Source organism: Trichoplusia ni, unplaced genomic scaffold (assembly GCF_003590095.1).
Source record: "Trichoplusia ni isolate ovarian cell line Hi5 unplaced genomic scaffold, tn1 tig00003176, whole genome shotgun sequence".
NCBI lineage: Eukaryota > Metazoa > Arthropoda > Insecta > Lepidoptera > Noctuidae > Trichoplusia > Trichoplusia ni.
In genome coordinates this window covers 16,978-36,828 of record NW_020800350.1, presented here as the reverse complement: position 1 = coordinate 36,828, position 19,851 = coordinate 16,978, and the positions used below count along the sequence as shown (strand labels likewise).

The window sequence follows — 19,851 nt, the reverse complement described above, 5'->3', positions numbered from 1 at the left end:
TGTTCCTTAACAGTATTTAAATTGTATTTCTAAATATGGACTCTTGGTTCGAAATAAAGATATTAATTATTATTATTATTATTATTATAAAATGGTTAGTATTGTGGGTTATCCTTGGAAGATAGACATATACCACCGCGACTTTTTTGTAGATCTATTAAAGAGGTACAAAACTCGCCATAAACATTTGTTTTGTTGTAACTCAAAAGGTTTTTGGCAGCGTTCTCGATGAAAGCTCTCGAATGGCTTAATTTTTTCCGACATGTTTATCTAATATCGCTGTAATACGTCATTTACACAAAACCTAACTTATATACACTAAAACCTTCCTCAAGAATTGCTCTATCTATCGTTGAAAACCGCAATAAAAATCCGTTCAGTACTTTTCTAGTTTATCGCGAACAGACAGACACAGACAGACAGACGCGGCGAGGGACTTTGTTTTATAATATGTAAGGATTTAAGAAAAATTGTATTGCAGTAATAGATACTCATTTTCCTTTTAAAGATTATCCGCACAAAGGTTGGGTCGACAACGCAATTTTATCATTGCAAGAAAAAGGTGATCTTGTGAAACTTCAGAAAAAATGGTGGGAAGATGAAGATAACGTTCAACACTGCGAGGTTTGATCACGTTTTTGTTTGAAATTTTGCAAAATGAGCGGGAAAATAAACTGTTTCTTTTTTCATTTCAGAAAAATAATAAGGAGGAAGACGACAGTGGCTCCCTACAAATGAAAAACACGAGTGGTATATTTTTAGTGCTCGGCTCCGGGGGAATCCTTGGTATCGTCGTTGCAGTCATAGACTTTATGTTCCACGTTCGACAAATTAGTGTTAAAGAACGGGTGAGAATAACATATAATTCTACAACTTTCACATAGCGCCATCTAGTCTCGGTATAAGCAAAGCTTGTATTATGAGTACTCGACAACTGATAAACATACTATTACAGTTCTAAATACTTTCATACTTAATATAGGTAAATTACATCCAGACAGAGCAAATGATCATGCTCATCACGCAAACATTTGTCCTGGGTGGGAATCGAACCCACTACGTATTGCATAGCAGTCGGAGTAACTAACCACTAGGCCACCAATAGGCCAGTCAAGATTTTGGTGTCAATGTTTGTCATTCAATTTACTCCATTTTCGTTATTGTTTCCAAAATGTAATTTGGACTACATGCAAATGTAATTTCGACTGTGATATCCTAAAATCATCACCATCGTGTTGTTTTCACAATTTAGGCAATACGGCTGCCTATATTAGCGAAACTCAAAAAAGAAGGAAACTCGTGAATCGTGTAATTCCAGTATTTGATCTAGACAGACTAATTAAGAGCTCATCAATAAATTCCTACTTAGATGACTTAGTTATAAATAACCTTACCTTATTCGTCTACAGACCTAAAATAACTTGACTTTTGAACCCATAAACTAAAAACAAACTGCAATATACGTCTCCCGCTAGCATTACCCTGTCCATTGTCATTGTCCTGTCCATTAGACCCTACATTAGCCAAGATGCAGATGGGTATGATTCCTTGTACTACACGCAGACTACTAGAAATTCTAGTTCCGTTTTCGAATCATAATCTAAACCTTGCGTTTGTTCGTTAGGTGACGTTCATGGAGGCTTTGAAGAGTGAATGGAACGCGTCTTTAGACCCTCGGGAGCTGCACAAGCCGGCAGCACCACCCCGCTCGGCGCCGCCGTCTACAGGCAGCCCGTCACCGCTGCGAGATCGAGATGAGTCCAGAGCCGTCTCTGTGTTACGAGCCGCTTCATCTTTTATTAATTTTAATGAGATTTATTAGCAAGAATAATTATTTATTCAGTTTTGTAATTTTATTATTTTCGTATAAATGTTGTTGCTGCGTAAGGTTATTTCAGTGCTGATTACAACGTTGGCACGTTGGGATTGTGTCGAATCGATAACCTCTCTGATTTTCTAAAGTTATATTTATTAAAGTAATATTTAATATTTTGTTAATGTGCGTACGTGTTATTTTCAGGGCAAACTTGGAAGTGCAAATAAATATGGTTTTGTTATAATTTAGTGTTTTATTTTAGACGTAAAACAAATTTCAAAATCACGGCAATACCGATTCATTTACTTCGTCAAAGGACTCGTAATTGAAATTTTATTTATTTAAATACATCTAGATGGAATAGGTCGGCAGCTGATCGTAGTACTGAAGATGCTCTTGAAGCACTGCGAGAGCCAGTCTTGGTGGAAGATGGACGCGAATGCTTAACTGGTTTTTCCGTCTCCCAAAAACTTAGTGCAAATGTTAGCTCTGCCCATAGTGCTTCGGATTGAGTCATCTGAAGATAAAATGGGTTACTTACTTTGTAATCGTTTTGTTAAAATATGTAGTGTTACATTTAAGATAGGTACTTTAGTCAATTTACGATAATTCAACATAGGTATGTATAGTAAGGTCAGTTGTAAGAAAATGGGGGTAAAGATATACTAAAAATAATAAAATAGTAGACAGTTAACCATTCTACATTATAAAAACACTAGCTGACCCAGCAAACGTTGTTTCGCCGAATATTTTAGTTAGTTGTAAGTATTTTTAATGCAACATTAAAAAGAAAACAAACAATTTCATTGAAAAAATAAAATTTTTTTTTAAATGTGAGCAACTCTTATCACTCAGGGGTATGAAAAATAGATGTTAGTCAATTCTCAGATCTACTGAATACGCATATAAAATTTGGTAAAAATCGATTTAGCCGTTTCGGAGGAGTACGGTAACTAACATCGTGACACGGGAATTTTATATATTAGAGAAGATATGTATTACATACATTTTGCTCCACGGCGACTTCTCGGACGTTCCATAGGAACTCGAAGATCCCCATGGCAGCGGCCATACTGGATCCTATAGCCAGTACAACAAATACACCACCGACATTCTCCACTCCTAGTTCTGCTGCAGCGCCTTCTTCGCTTACTTCTTCTTCCTGAAGTACAAAAATGAGATTGCGAAAAGTATCTTTATATTTTCTAAACTTAAGGTATGATAGTTTTTATTATGGTTGAAATCGATTTCCTCAGTTCCTAGGAGCTTTGACTGATACAATGTATTAAAAATATGTCTGCACAGAAAATTAGTTGAATTACCTCGCACGCTTCTGACTCTGGAGCTTTCCACCAACGGTTTTTGATTTCTACTAGTTTGCCACTTTCAGCTAATTTTAATAATGCGTTATCCACTGCAGTTCGGTATGACGAATCTATGACAATAAAATACAACTCAAGTATTAAATATATTCCAATGTTTACTTTTATAATAAGTCGAGTTACTAATTGATAGAACTGTGTCATACTTACAAAATGGCATAGCTATCCCATAGCCTTTGGAGTCAAGTAAGCCGCCAACTTGCATCAGATCGCAGTGTCTTTCCAACTGGTATTCAATAGCAGTGGACTCCATAAAGTAAGCATAATCTCTTTTGCCTTTCAACACTCTCTCCAAACCTTCGTCATTATTTTTGACGAAAACCGACGGTCGAGCTGATTCCATAGCTCCATACATCCTTTGGTAGATTGAAACGTTTGATCTCTGCAAAACAGAAATAACAACGCTTTATCAAAGGTACACGTAGGTAAAGGTACACGATGAAAATAAAAAGAGTAATTCTATAGGTAGAAATAGTCGTACTTTGAAAAATGAGTATGTAGATCCACCCTTTAACGTTCCATATTTAATTTTAGTTTGCATAGCGAGGTCTTCCACTCCCTTGATGGAGTCATCCATGGCAGCGTTGGTGAGGAAAGCAGCGAGGTTTGCAGTGTATGACGAACACATGATCAGAGCAAAAAACCACCACATTCCACAGACCCATCGCGTTGAATAACCTCTAGAGTAAATAAACAAATAAATATTGATTAAAAAATAACTCCTTTATGATTACAGATTGCCAAAATCTAGCATGAGATTTCTAAACTAAAAAAACGCGACTAAACGATTTCAATATAAAAGTAGACGCAGTAAATTTTGCTCTCATCGATTTAAACTTACTTCGGTAAGATATCAGAACCTTGTGTCATAATTGAGCCCATTGTAAGCCAGCACGAATTCTTAATGTGCCAAATATTTTCCAACTCCTCAGGTGATTTATCACAAGGATGGGGATTCTCCCAATCATTCGGCGCTAGTCTAAAATAAAATAAATGTTATTCGCATTGTTAGATAAAGCTAAAATTTGTAACAAGTAATTGTACTTCTGTTATTTATATTACCTGGCTAAAATATGGAGTAATAATGACACCATTAAGTAAGCAGCTGCCATGTATATCCATACATCAACTGAAAAGGGTTTCAGAAATGAAAACAGCTCCGGCTCTGGAGGAGTCGGCTTTAAATATAGAATACTTATCCCCAAAGTCATAAAAGGCGTTGTAAAATCCACAGATGATCGTCGTTCATAAGTAATGGTTAAATCACAAATTGCCAAATCAGCTTTCTAAAACAGAGGCAAAAAAAGTTTTAGGAACATGTCATACATTTTACTTATCTCATGATTATACAGTTATGCCAGTCACGAACCCTTTCTAAAAGATGTCCCACTAGACCGTCCCATTTTTTCGTATCTTTGTTATATGACCCATACCCATTGCCAGGTACGATTTCGATCTCATAATTTAAGTGCAGTATTTCTTTTAGTATTTCGTGAATTAAGTCTTTTGAGTATCCTTCATATCTATCGTTCCCTACGAGGGTTTCGCCTTCCTTAGGCGTTACTTCGACTAAATAAGGTGCGCCGATTCGGGAGACTACTTTGAAAGTTTTGTTTTGCCACTTTTCCGCTAAGCGACTCGACGTTTCGTCCGCGGACCGAACATATAAAAAACCAGTCTCTGGATCCCATTTGGCAATGCTGTTGAATCCGCTGTTAGATAACTCCATTATTTCGACATTGAAATTCGTTCTCTCGCCTGTTACGTTGTCTAATGTTATTTGGTTTGTCATGCCAACAATAGGATTCTAGAAAAAAAAAACTAGTAAAATCAAATTTTTGAAAAAAAAAAACACTGTGAAAATATATTTATGTGCTTGTGGTTACCGTCAGTAAATGGTTTGTAAAGTCCTCTCCGACTTCCCATTGATCTTCACTATCGCAGCTGATTTCTTGCGCTTCTAATTTGAACTCTTCAGGAGCACTTTCAACCGCATCAGTTATGAGTCTCGCTGCATCACTAGCAAGAGCTGCTTCCACCTGATAGTATAATGAAATATATAGTTTATTACTCTTTGATTAAATAATGTATTGTATTTTGGGTAACACATTTTGTTGCATAAAACAATTTTAAAATATATGCTACATTTCCAAATTGTGTTAGTTTTGATTGCTTATTTCAATTTCAATATAATATATTATATCATCACATAAATTACTTATTTTAATTAAAAGTAAAATTAATATTCACATAGTTAAAAGTAAAATCATTAGTTGGATTACGTTTCCACATACCGTGATTTCATGTGTTTGACGAGGAATTTTGACGTCATCCGAGCCTCTGACTTTCCAATCTGCTAGATAAGATCTAGTTCTAGAATCTGAGTGATCAAATATCCTCAAACACGTTACGTTGGACAATCCGTAACGAAGTTCTTCCAAGGTCCAGAGTGTGAGCATCTAATGACATCAGCACATACGTCTAAAATAGAAAAATTATGTAGTTCAATAATATTATGTTAGCAAGGAGTCTTGTTAGTGTAATTCATTTTCGGTCTTTATTAGCCTTATCGGCGTCAGCTCTTTGCGTAGGTCTGAATTATCGGCGGATATAAATCAGGTCCAAACGAAGTGAACCGCAACGTCAATACTCATTGTACTTTGATGACTGAGGAAAATGTATGTAATTTAATTTTCTCTTGTAGGAGTGTATGATTAGAACGTATTGTATTTAATGATTGTCGTTTATATATTGATGATGATTGAATAATAACCATTATAATGTATTTATTAAAACATAACTATTATGTAAAAGAACGTTTATCAGTTGTTGTGTTTGAGACTAGATGGCGCTGTACTGTGACGGCGTTTTTTAACACTCCACACTTTTATTGTGGAATATTAAAAAAATAAACATTGTTGATGAAATATAATATTAATCTGTATTTTTAGTCTGGATATCTTATGACAAGCCTTCGCCCACCAAAAACAGCGATAGGTTGAGATGATTGATTGAAAAATAAGTGACGTTACTTACCATATAATCTTCAAAAAATTTAACCTCGTTGGCTGCCTCAAATAGTCCAGTACTCTATCAGCTGGACAGTCTAGTATGACCCTAGTTTCACCAGTACCTCTTAATGATTTCAGTAAAGGCCTATTATCCTCACCAGGTATCAGTCTCCGTACCAACCATTTAACCTCAGGGTCAGCGTGTTTTAGGACCTCTTGCAATCTAATAAGACCTAAAATAAATCGTCATCAGAATTGGAAAATCTGCTCATAAAGGCGTTTTTCTATTGTAATTACCAAAATGCGTTAAATGCCTCAAAGTCTATAAGTTTTCTTTTTCCAAGATTGGATGATGGATGGATTCTTATCTAAAACTTAGATGAAGACCGTTCGTAATTTTTTTATTCTTGTATTAGAAGGTATTTTGCTCGTCAAAGGATAATTACATGCGGTGCGCCCTTGGTGAGCCGTGGGGTGGCATAATTGAAAAATACTCGGCGTGCCGCACTGATATAAATGAGTTTATATTAAAAAATTACGTAAGCACGTTCAATTAATAAATACGCCATAATTGCGTGGCTGCTTCGTAATAGTTTTATTCATTGAATCAGTATGAAGCTTAAGCATTAAAGGATTATACAAGAACTGAATATATTTTACCGGTAATATTTTCCGTTATGTAACAAAAAGGCATTCGGAAAAATCGTATTATCACCAAATTCAGTATTAATTCTTCCAAAGGAAATTTCTAAATCTAAAAGTAGCCATCCGTTAGCGCGTGATTCCTGCAGCGGTACCCAATTAGCGGCACTTTATGTAGTACAAGACTGAAAAAGCCAATGTATGAAAATATTTTCTATGAATGTTGGAAAATACAGTTGCATATTCCAGTTTAATTTGTGGCTTATAAAATATTACACAACCAGCATTTGTATGTTTACATAAACTGTTTGCACTAAGAGTTTTTAATTTAAAATGTGAAAAGAATTATTGCGTGTGTAGAATTGGCTACAATTTTATCATGCACAAATTTTTAGTCTATTTGCTGCTTCTAGAAATGCTTATTTAAATAGGATACCACTAAAGTGTGGCTAAATGTTTTGTATAAGAATTTAACGTTACGTAACCTTCTTTGAGAAGCAATTTTATTTTGTGTTGTCCGTCATGTCTTGGACCAACCCCTTACCATGATCATCATCATACAACAGAGTGTAGGATCTCCAGTCGCTGTCAGCTATGAACATTGCTATAGCTTTCGAGAGCGCTACAGCTTCAGGGTACAAGTTGATGCCAGGCGGGCTCGGCTGCTCCGTGCCTCGCACTGGCGGCGGACGCCAAACAGCCTGGTAATTAAACTTGTCTTTTACAAGTCGCTTCGGTAGGGCAGATTACACCGCTGACTATACTTCGTTATAGTGACCTGTGTTCTTCCGATTTATGTATAGTTTTTTTATTATTAGAGGACATCTTATCTTGAAGTAAGACGAGTAAGAGATGGTGGTAGGCATTTAAGATAAGATTAGCTTATCGTGTAATGCGAAAAAAGAAACAAAATACGTTCTAAATGTAACCGTGACATCGATTCTTGACTGAAATGAAACTCAAAGTGGAAGAACTTAGTTTAATGTTAATGGTGGAGTTCGTCTTAAATCTGTGGATAGTATTCGTTGCTTCACAGCAGGTTATTTATGAGATCGATTGAATGGGGTTTGTAGACGGTTTAATGAAGTTGCAAGTCTAGAAGGATGAAAGCAATTTTATGAAGTTTTTGTTTTGAATAAGCAGTACCTAACTGGAGTCGACTCAATTTAATATAGAGGGTATAAGAGGGTAAGTCCGAGTCAGACACGCGGCACTTAGGGTTTGGTATCAATAAGCAACAATTAAACAAATCTCATGAACGGTGCTTTACGGAATGTTTCAATTGTCTATTCTATCACGGTTTTTGAGATACAGCCTGGTGACAGACGAAAGGATACACTGCGGATCCTCAGTACCTAATAAGGTTCCGTCTTTACCCTTAGGGTTTCAAAATCCTAAAAAAGATTATCACCGTGTATCACTTTTGAGGGATTACGTTCCTACCATAATTAACGCTTGTGCAAATATCTCTTATTTTAGACTGGTGTTCTTAAATTACATCGTATAGACATATAACTACGTACTTGTATATGTGGTATCCTTGCGGCCCGGCAGTGAGCTTCGACGGCTGATGCGGACACCGGGTCAGTGGGTCCGAAAACCGCGATCACGCCGCTCGATATCAACTCACAAGCTGCGGATATACGTCGTATGTTACTTATAACATTGCCATGTCTTTAAGTTTGTTTTATTGTTCTGAGTGTCTTTTTATGATATTTTCGTGTCGCATACTGGTTTTACCAGATTCGTAATACATTGAAAACCAATTACCAAATACTAATTTATGGGATTTTAAATCTTTAGTTCTGTGTCAAGCGCCAGATATGCAAAAGATTGAGAGGTTTCAATAAAGGGCTTTATGTACGTTATAAAAATTGATTAATTTGAAACCATATCGAATTTGTTTGAAAAATAAAAATAAATAAATTAGAATATTTTTAATATTCACACATATTTGACACTTTACTTAACTAACTGTTCTATAAAGTAATCGAAGCAAGTCAAAAGGCCGAGTTTCAAATCTAGCATGCATTTATAATTTTTTTCAAACGTTCGAAACTCGATTCAGAACACGTCGGTCACGTGCGGCACCTAATCGTAGCACGTTACATGCACTTATCCTTAACATTCAAACAGTTTGTGATGTTAGGACCTCGTTGAAAAAGGTCTCTGAGTAGGTGACAGAAATACATTGACAGCCTTCACAAAAACTTATTGAAAGAAGGCTATTACTAGAGAAAATATTCCGTAGGAGTAGGTGAATGATTTAATGATTTTGTACTATCTTTCTAATATTATTATTAATTGCAATATATGGAAGAGTATCCTGAAAGACCTCGTGGTTAAATTACTGCTGAAAAAGTTGATCGAACACAGGTTAAGCTATACTTGATTCGGTCTGTCCGTGGATGGTCGAAGCACACAGTTAATTGTGAATCCTGGCTGTTATTTAAACATTTTTGACAGTCGCTGGCTGGCTTGAAGACAGAAAGCCTGACGAGTGTTACTAAGAAGTGTCATTTTGCCCAGGTTACTGGTAACTAGATTGACTAGGTCAGATAGGCTGTAACTCCTAGTAAAACACTGGTACTTAGCTATATCCGTTTTGACTAGAAGCCGACTACAACATAGATGGGAAAAAGCTAGGATGAAATAATGAAGAGAATAACTACTTTAACTATTAATACAAATTTACCTATTCAACAGCAATACAAAAGCTGCAACTGAATTCAAATCAATTTAGTATGTACAAAATTACATTATTGTACATTTAATAACACACAGAATAGTTTAAACTGTTTTGTCTGAACCTATTGTGATTGGTACTTGCCAAATTCATCACCCGTTTGTATGTTTAACGTGTATTGCCGAGAATTAATCGAGTATATTGTTTGTTCCTACTAAATACTGTTGACATACATAATATTAGTCGATTTTGGAGTATCGGTTTACGTAATGTGTTTGAACAATGGTCGTTAATAACCTGAATGTAGAGTAATATGTTTAGTTCAACTATAGGTGTACATAGGGTGTATACTTTTATACCAGCGTGTGTGTTTGTGTGTGTGTATAGGAGGGGGTATTGTATACATGCATATATGTACGCAGATCTTATATACCTGCTTTAGAAGCTGTAAAACTATCACCGAACGGAGCGTATACAGCTTTCATAACATAATGGTAACGCTCGCTCTCCATCGAAGCCCGAGCCAGAGCGGATGCAAACGCCACCTCCGTCACAGTATTCGGGGGGAATATAGCTCCTGCAAAATACGTCACACTTTAAATTTGTATTCCACAACATTCGCAAAAAGTTATATCTCAGTCGTAAACTCACTCACCGATGTTAACAGTCGCCTTTAGAGTTTCGAATTTCCGGAACACGGCTCCAGCGTTCCCAAGAATTAATATTATTATTACAACCGTCACGTACACTCCTGCAAGAGGAAAACCGTATTCGAAATTTGTTTTGATACTCCCAGTTTTAGATGCGACCGAGTATTTACGGAACTTGACTTTCGGTCGATATACTAAAGTTAGGAATATGGGAGAGAACTGTATACTCGCCCCGTCGCTGCAGCATTATAGAGATGAGATTTTCCGGAATAAAAGTAGCGAATTGGAACAATGAGATTCAGCGCGCGCAGCTGTCGCATTACAAGTTTGTCGGTCGTTCGTAGGTGTTTACTCGACACATGGTAAACATCACATGGGATTCGGAACCCGTATTCCCGGTATCACTATATCAAACTCCCGTTCGCACCGTGTTTGCACGGCGGGATGCACCTCGCGAAACTTTCATGCACACATTATCACAGCTGTTTTGCCAACTGCGACTAATATTAGATATCGCTAACTAGAATAATAGTGCAATGCTCTACATTCAGTTTACTACGACTGGATACGATCGTAACACAACAATTTATATTTACATAAAATAAGAAATATCAAATACTATTTTTTTTTATATCCATACTTTTTAATCCTTTATTTCAGAACAGCGCTGCTAGTTTCAGTCTAAAACCTCTCTGTAGCTCAAAACTGTGACAAGGGAAACTGAATTGTGCGATATCTTTGTATTTCCCGAGGTTTTGGCGGAATCATTCCGGCCGACCGGCTGTGGTCACGGCCTCGCAGTAGAGGCTGACCCGTGACCGGCAGAACGGTGACATTTTTATGCGATTTAGGTCCGTGTGCAGAGCTAGACCAATATTTTAAAGTTTTATCTAACATTTTCTGAGCAAGCTTTTATGTTTTACGGTGATTTATTAGTATCGTGATAAGGAGTTTGCTTCGAGCTTCAACTTTTTAAATTTTAGAAGTTGCCCTGTTCAGACAAGTCATTATTAAAGTACATAATATTGATGTTGATAACATGTTGAAACTAAAAACTGATACGTATAACTTTAGATGCTTTCTTACATAAAGTTGACTGGCACAAATCCATCAACCATTCAAAATAAATCCAGTCATTGCTTGTTGTGTGTTTGTAAGTGCAGTAAACGAATGAGGTGAACTGAATACGCCATGGTCAGAGCACTTGGCGTCGCTCCAGTGTCCCGACGTACCGTCAAGTGTCACAGCTTATTATCGCTTCTGAAGTTTCAAAATTAACTGACCAACTTCAGTTCCTAGTACATAGCAGCACGCTGTAATTGAGGTCACAGTATTTTGAAAAGTTTTGAATTTAGTTCTCGTGATGTGATGGAAAAAAACAAAGAGGTTTTGTTTAAACCTTTTTGTCTTCTAATATCGTTTGAATTTTATTCAAGCTTTTGATAATATTTAAATGCGTATTGCAAAACATTAAAGCTTTACAGAAAGCGAAGATGTTTTTTAAATGAGACCTGGATTTCAGTCCGTAATTATTGCGCGAAATGTTTCATTCTGTCAAAAATTATAAATAACGAATGGACCTCACCCTTTAAAGTTTTTAATGAGGTTTTCTACGTATCCATCGTGTTTTATACTTATTTGCCGAATAAATGTCTACATTATATCAAAAGTTATTGTTATCATACTTTATGAACTTTTAACCGGTACTTAATGACTAAGCATTGCTGTTAATTTATACGAGTTGGAGTGAAATGCGCCGATTCACTATACCTTGGGTTCTTTTTACTTTGCCTACAAAAAAGTATTTCTGTTAGTGAATGATAAATCAGTGCCTATTACATATACCTACTTATTTATTTATACAAAATATATATTAAACCTTTCTAATAACGTTCGATTCAAAGTTAATAAATAAGTTCAAAGTACAAGAAAAATGCATAAAATATTTTATGTATTCAAATATTGCTTGCATTAGATAATGAGGTTATAATTATTTGGTAATTCAATCAAATATTTGTTAGTTCAAATATCTGATAATTTAGATTTGTAGGTTATTAACGTAACAATGCAATTAGATATTGAGTCAGTTAATACTTTACATATTAGAATTGTTCATATTTCGTAATGTTTTAGAATATTTCTGCTTGAAATTTATTTTAAATTCCATCAAATTAGGATGAAATAGGAAAACTAAGTAAATCGTAATACATCCTTACTGCAAGTAAAGGATTGATATTTTTTAAATCAAAATTTTCAAATGCCTTTTCCAAATAACTTTCCCTTGTCTCAAAGAGTGGAATCGTTTAGCGACAATTACTTTGTTTATCGTCTAACTAAGCATGTTTGCTTCGAGCATACACAGTGCCGTGTTGAACTAATTGTCGTGAAAATTAAATGCACAGTATAATACGATTTATAATAATGTGTTTGTAGGTTCATATTAATGTTATTCTTTGTCTAAATATGTAAGGCGTATTGCGAGCGTAATGATTGAGTGACGTCTTAATGCGTTTGTTGTTCTTTTTGTGTTCTTTTTTATTGTTAGCGGTATAATGAATGTTATTCTTTCAGTAGAAGACAACTTTAAGCTGTGCCATTAATAACTTGGTTTAATTTTCCAGTAGATGGTGTTACGTCATTGTCCACCTTTAAAAGTATGTTATGAATGTTGCTTAGTTACTGAATGCCTGAAATTGTATGGTGAAAATTTCAACGTTATTCTTTATTTTCTGTACATAATTACCTTACTACAGGATGAGTTTTTCCAATTTTTGATGAGAAATTATTTTTTAACTATGCTCTCTTCTTCATAGCACTTCATCCATCAAAAAATAAAGATAATTACGTTTTAATTCTACCTAAATCTCTTTCTACTTACAGCCATAGCTTCAAAAACTTAATTATAACATGTTCGTGACCTCCAGCGTCGGCACTTAAATGTTTGTGAGGAATAAAAGGCACCACAGCAAACTTCCGTAATTGTCGCCCGACGTGGGACGTCACACACGACCCCCGAACAACACTTGATAAACTTATATTGAATTTAAAACTGCAGCAATTAATTTTGTTGGTACTGTTTTATTTGTTTTTTAATGGGAGTTCAGTTGGGGTATTTGTGGTAGCTGGTTGTTTTTATCTGAATATGCCTGGTACAGAAAAGAATACCTAAAAATGACAATTAAAAGCAATTTGTTTGCATTTTTGTTTACACTTTAATTTTACATTCATACTGAAGGTATTTAACCTTTAAAATGTTTTTTTAAATATGAAACAAAAAATACTGAAGTTTAATCTTTGTACAGGCAGGAACTGAAGAATCTGGATTGGCACATAATTATCATTCATTCCGTTTATTTAAAAACTACCTATTTTGGATATCCAAACCACTTACTCTTACATTTTTTTGTTATATTACTTATAAAATACTTTGTTTTCACATAATCCCACTAATATTATAAAGGCGAAAGTTTGTGAGTGTGTGTGTATGTTTGTTACTTCTTCACGTCGATACGGCTGAATCGATTTCAATGAAATTTAGTATGGAGTTAGCTGATACCCTGGATTAACACATAGGCTACATTTTACTACGAGATTATATCTTATTCCCAAGGGAAAATCGATGTAAATGAATTGGCGGATTCTGTATGGTGATCTTCCTACCTCCATATTTTTTTCAAGGAGGATATAAAATCACACCATTTTTAGAAAGAGACGAGCAGTTATGAAAAATCTTACCAATATGGACAGAAGTTGCGTGGACTCTAAAAACTAATCCGATTTCAAAAAATCCTTAGTTATATCTTCTATCCACGTGGACGAAGTCGCGGGTAAAAGCTAGTAGTATGCACGACTAGCTGTTACCCTTGACTTTTGTAAACCTCAAATAGTGCATAAACCCCAAAATCTTTCTATGGAATCTCACTTTACTGTAAAGTCAACTGTTAGCAGTCACTGAAAATCACGACGCATAAAAGTTTTATACCCGAAAGACAGACGTATAAATAAACAAATAATTTAAGAGCAGAAGTCGCCAGTGGTCGTATTCACATTCGCGAGTAAGGAAAGCCTACCACGATATCCTTAACTAAGATTGTAACAGTCGTGAAAGAGAGATGCCGCGCTATGTCATGTATGATGCCGTCTCGCTTCCTCATATTCATAGTCTTAATTTAGGACTTCGTGGTAGGCCCACAGCACTAACTTGTTTCCAATGCTTTACCCAGATATTGTAGCATAAAATTTTATAGACTTGTGTAAACTCGGTCGTGCTAAAGTTGGAAAAGTGGTAATGGCACCGCGAGGAGTTTTCAGAGATCCCGTCTACCAACATAAATTGGAATAGCAAAATATTTTTGTACGAAGCTGGAGTTCTGTTAAATCAAATCCCTACTAATATTATAAATGCGAAAGTAACTCTGTCTGTCTGTCTGTCTGTTACGCTTTCACGTCTAAACCACAGAACTGATTTTAATGTAATTTGGAACAGAGGTAGAGTTGACCTTGAGAGAGAACATATGATAGTTTTTATCGCCGACTTTTGAAGAGTTCTCTTGGAAACACGATATAACCGACATCGACGCGGGCGAAGCCGCGGGCGAAAAGCTAGTATAGTATAGTCTAAAGCCCTCCGTGTTACAAATCCCACATGCAATTGATTTCTTATATAATTGAATGCAGAAATCTTTAAGATAACGATATCATCTTTGGTTACGTGTAGCAGACCCCACGCCGTAGTTTTTCAATGGTCGCGAACCAAGTGCTCGCTAACTAAGTTGTGTGGGCAACTCGGACACAGAAGCGGTTCGGCGGCTGGCCGGAACTTGAGCGTCTCTTAACAGCTTCATTACAATCCGTAAACTTATAACTCCTGCCGAAAACGTGATGGAAACAGGCTATCTGAAGAACTTAGGGTGATTGAATAAATCATGTCCGAGCATAGTTAATAAAAATAAAAATCTTTTGGCTAAAATTGAATTAGCCTGTTCGATATATTTCCAAAATATATGGGATAGAAATATCTTTTAGCGCTTAAATGAAAAAAGATTGAAGATGACATATTTAGCTAAATTGTCGTGTGACGTCACTTATCACAACGGTAATTAATGACGTTATTAGCTTCCACTTATATGAGTTTCAAAACGTTTTTTTTTGAAAAAAAGGAATGATTATGTGAGTGTCGTTTAAGTAAAAATATTAATATTATTTTTTATTGTAGTTTAACTAATGTGGTTTTACTGCAGCAAAAAGTTTATTATGTCCGTTCTTGAAGTTTTAGGTGTTGCCTATGAACCGTTTGGCCTGACGAAAACGGAACAAAAAAAAACACAAGTTCGCAACAATAATGCCAGTTAGGATTAACAACTCCAAGTAATAGGTTCTCCATTTCTTAGGTTTCATTACATAAACAAGATATATAAGTAAACCAAAAGTTTCTACAAGTAACAGATTCTTCTGTAACTCCGTGTTTTATTTGTATTTTAACGAGTTGAATAATCTGTTTACTTTCCTATTAGTTTCGATAATAACAACAGTATTGAATGTTACTTGTAAAGGTTCTGTTTATATGAAAATAGACGGTAATAGTTATTGAAAGTGGGTATTAAATAGTTGATAATATTGGTGGCGCTGTTACGTAACAGCTTGGCAGACCGAATTTTCTATAGAAAGCGGTATTTATATAGTTTATTACTCTAACCTAGTATTTTATCCTTACATATTATAAAACAAAGTCCCCCGCCGCGTCTGTCTGTCTGTCTGTCTGTCTGTCTGTTCGCGATAAACTAGAAAAGTACTGAACGGATTTTTATGCGGTTTTCAACGATTGATAGAGCAATTCTTGAGGAAGGTTTTAGTGTATAATAAGTTTAGGTTTTGTGTAAACTGACGATATTACAGCGATATTAGTTAAACATGTCGGAAAAAATTAAGCCATTCGAGAGCTTTCATCGAGAACGCTGCCAAAACCTTTCGAGTTACAACAAAACAATGTATGGCAAGTTTGTACCTCTTTAATAGATCTACAAAAAAGTCCGCGGTGGTATATGTCTATCTTCCAAGGATAACCCACAATAACCATTTTTATGTGTTTTCTTAATACAGTAAAATTATTGGTTACTTACGAACCTCTTTTTAACAATACAGTATTAATCCTTATCCAACTAAATAAGTTAGATATATTATGCATGTAATATAGAACAAATTGCCTTTTACACTACGCCAAAAACGTAAATAGGTAATGAGTTATCGTAATATTAAAATCTCCGCGCGAGAAATTAAAAATCGATGAAACGTAGCAAAGATATCGTTGGCATCTATATACTAATTGTACTATATATATACTAATTACTATGTATATACTATGTATGTACTATGTTTATACTAATTGTTTGTTTGAAAGCGCTAATCTCAGAAACTACTGGTTCAAATTGAAAAAATATTTTTGTGTTGAATATACCATTAATCGAGGGAGGTTTTAGGCTTTATGTATATCATCACGCTGCGACCAATAGGAGCGAAGAAAAAGTCATAACTTATATCTTCTAACCACGCAGACGAAGTCGCGGGCAACAGCTATCCTTATCCTTATCCTTATCCTTACATATTATAAAACAAAGTCCCTCGCCGCGTCTGTCTGTCTGTCTGTTCGCGATAAACTAGAAAAGTACTGAACGGATTTTTATGCGGTTTTCAACGATTGATAGAGCAATTCTTGAGGAAGGTTTTAGTGTATAATAAGTTTAGGTTTTGTGTAAACTGACGATATTACAGCGATATTAGTTAAACATGTCAGAAAAAATTAAGCCATTCGAGAGCTTTCATCGAGAACGCTGCCAAAACCTTTCGAGTTACAACAAAACAATGTATGGCAAGTTTGTACCTCTTTAATAGATCTACAAAAAAGTCCGCGGTGGTATATGTCTATCTTCCAAGGATAACCCACAATAACCATTTTTATGTGTTTTCTTAATACAGTAAAATTATTGGTTACTTACGAACCTCTTTTTAACAATACAGTATTAATCCTTATCCAAATAAATAAGTTAGATATATTATGCATGTAATATACAACAAATTGCCTTTTACACTACGCCAAAAACGTAAATAGGTAATGAGTTATCGTAATATTAAAATCTCCGCGCGAGAAATTAAAAATCGATGAAACGTAGCGAAGATATCGTTGGCATCTATATACTAATTGTACTATATATATACTAATTACTATGTATATACTATGTATGTACTGTGTATATACTAATTGTTTGTTTGAAAGCGCTAATCTCAGAAACTACTGGTTAAAATTGAAAAAATATTTTTGTGTTGAATATACCATTAATCGAGGGAGGTTTTAGGCTTTATGTATATCATCACGCTGCGACCAATAGGAGCGAAGAAAAAGTCATAACTTATATCTTCTAACCACGCAGACGAAGTCGCGGGCAACAGCTATCCTTACATATTATAAAACAAAGTCCCCCGCCGCGTCTGTCTGTCTGTCTGTTCGCGATAAACTAGAAAAGTACTGAACGGATTTTTATGCGGTTTTCAACGATTGATAGAGCAATTCTTGAGGAAGGTTTTAGTGTATAATAAGTTTAGGTTTTGTGTAAACTGACGATATTACAGCGATATTAGTTAAACATGTCGGAAAAAATTAAGCCATTCGAGAGCTTTCATCGAGAACGCTGCCAAAACCTTTCGAGTTACAACAAAACAATGTATGGCAAGTTTGTACCTCTTTAATAGATCTACAAAAAAGTCCGCGGTGGTATATGTGTATCTTCCAAGGATAACCCACAATAACCATTTTTATGTGTTTTCTTAATACAGTAAAATTATTGGTTACTTACGAACCTCTTTTTAACAATACAGTATTAATCCTTATCCAAATAAATAAGTTAGATATATTATGCATGTAATATAGAACAAATTGCCTTTTACACTACGCCAAAAACGTAAATAGGTAATGAGTTATCGTAATATTAAAATCTCCGCGCGAGAAATTAAAAATCGATGAAACGTAGCGAAGATATCGTTGGCATCTATATACTAATTGTACTATATATATACTAATTACTATGTATATACTATATATGTACTATGTATATACTAATTGTTTGTTTGAAAGCGCTAATCTCAGAAACTACTGGTTCAAATTGAAAAAATATTTTTGTGTTGAATATACCATTAATCGAGGGAGGTTTTAGGCTTTATGTATATCATCACGCTGCGACCAATAGGAGCGAAGAAAAAGTCATAACTTATATCTTCTAACCACGCAGACGAAGTCGCGGGCAACAGCTAGTTATGGTATATAATGAACTGCGAATGCTAATTATTAGTCTTTTTTTTAATCTCTCAGGCATGAAGGAATTATCTTTAAGTCTCTTATTTAATCTCTTTCTCATTAAGGAACTAAATCCTTGTGAAGCGGTGTTTCACAAACGTTCAAGTCACATACGCAAAAACACCCAAATTCTGGACAAGCATTCGTGGATCGCTTGTCCTATGCGGGAATGGAACCCACGACACATCGTTCTCTGTGGGTTTTCGTGTCGACCTCAACACATCACCATCCAATCTAATTTATTGAAATGCTGACCTTTACGTACGAAATAAGAGCAATAATTCTTCTCACCTATAAAGGGTACAAAGAACTGTATAGAATGTTCTCCCAACTGTTCTTAAAGTAATTCCAAATGACTCCAGGCATCCCTCAGACATGTCTAGAAGCGAAGCATCTGCATGCCAATCGCGTCATGTCGTTGGCATCCAGCCAGTCCGCGATAGGACCACGAACTGCTATCGAAATCTATCTCCGATGAACACCTACCAATAAACCTTTACCTGTTGAATAATGGATGCTTCAATGTATTTATTCCTACTTCCAAAGCTCCCTTGAGTCCAGTTTACCTATCCCTTATTTGAATCGCATTTAACGATGTTTACGACAATAGCCCGCTTCGGTAACTACCATGATGGCCGAAAATAGTAATGGATTGGAAGATAGTAGGTAGTTATTTTGGGAAAGTTGGATGTTTTCTGGCTATAGTGAATGATATACTCATTTTGTCGGCATAGGCTTGTTCAGTTTCGTGTTTATTATTTACCTGAAGGTACATAATGTTTTCAGACTAGACTACGGTGATAAAATCCTAATAGAAGCTCACCTATGTTACGATCTCGTATAATATCTAAGTCTGGACAGCCAGTTATCCGGTTGTAAATGTTACTCGAAATAGCGGCGTATAGTTTAGTACTTTTAGACGATCTGGGGGCTTACTCTTGATTTCAATTCCGATCGGTCGACATTGGAATTGTGACGTTTCGCACTCTTGAGTTCGATGCTAGCGCCACATTGGTTTGAAATTGCGTGTTCATTATGGGGAACTAATTGAAATCGGATTGGGCGCTAAACGGTACTCTTGAGTTTATTTTGACAGCTGCTTATTGCGCCAATATTACGGTGGGATTGATTGTTGATTGTGATTTTTCCAATTACTAAAGAGTAACTTTTAAGAAATTGTTTTGTGTTTTACGTGGTTTTCTTTCGATAAAAGTGTTTAATATGGCACGATTGGCGGTAATGTACAGTGTTTCGTTAAATTTCCATAAAAAACAACTGAAACAAAGACGAGATGAGCGTCGGATGATGCGTTATACGGAG

The 19,851-nt window shown here is 35.5% G+C and overlaps 1 protein-coding gene and 1 pseudogene across 1 annotated transcript; one reads left to right on the top strand and one right to left on the bottom strand.

Annotated features, from left to right (window-relative positions):
• Positions 1–442: 442 nt before the first annotated feature.
• Positions 443–1,827, top strand: LOC113507816. Its single transcript, XM_026890745.1, has 3 exons — positions 443–624; positions 696–848; positions 1,625–1,827. Exons 2-3 carry the CDS (start codon positions 735–737, stop codon positions 1,820–1,822), a joined length of 312 nt encoding a protein of 103 aa, XP_026746546.1. The 5' UTR covers positions 443–624; positions 696–734; the 3' UTR covers positions 1,823–1,827.
• Positions 1,824–10,599, bottom strand: LOC113507815 (annotated as a pseudogene).
• Positions 10,600–19,851: the final 9,252 nt, after the last annotated feature.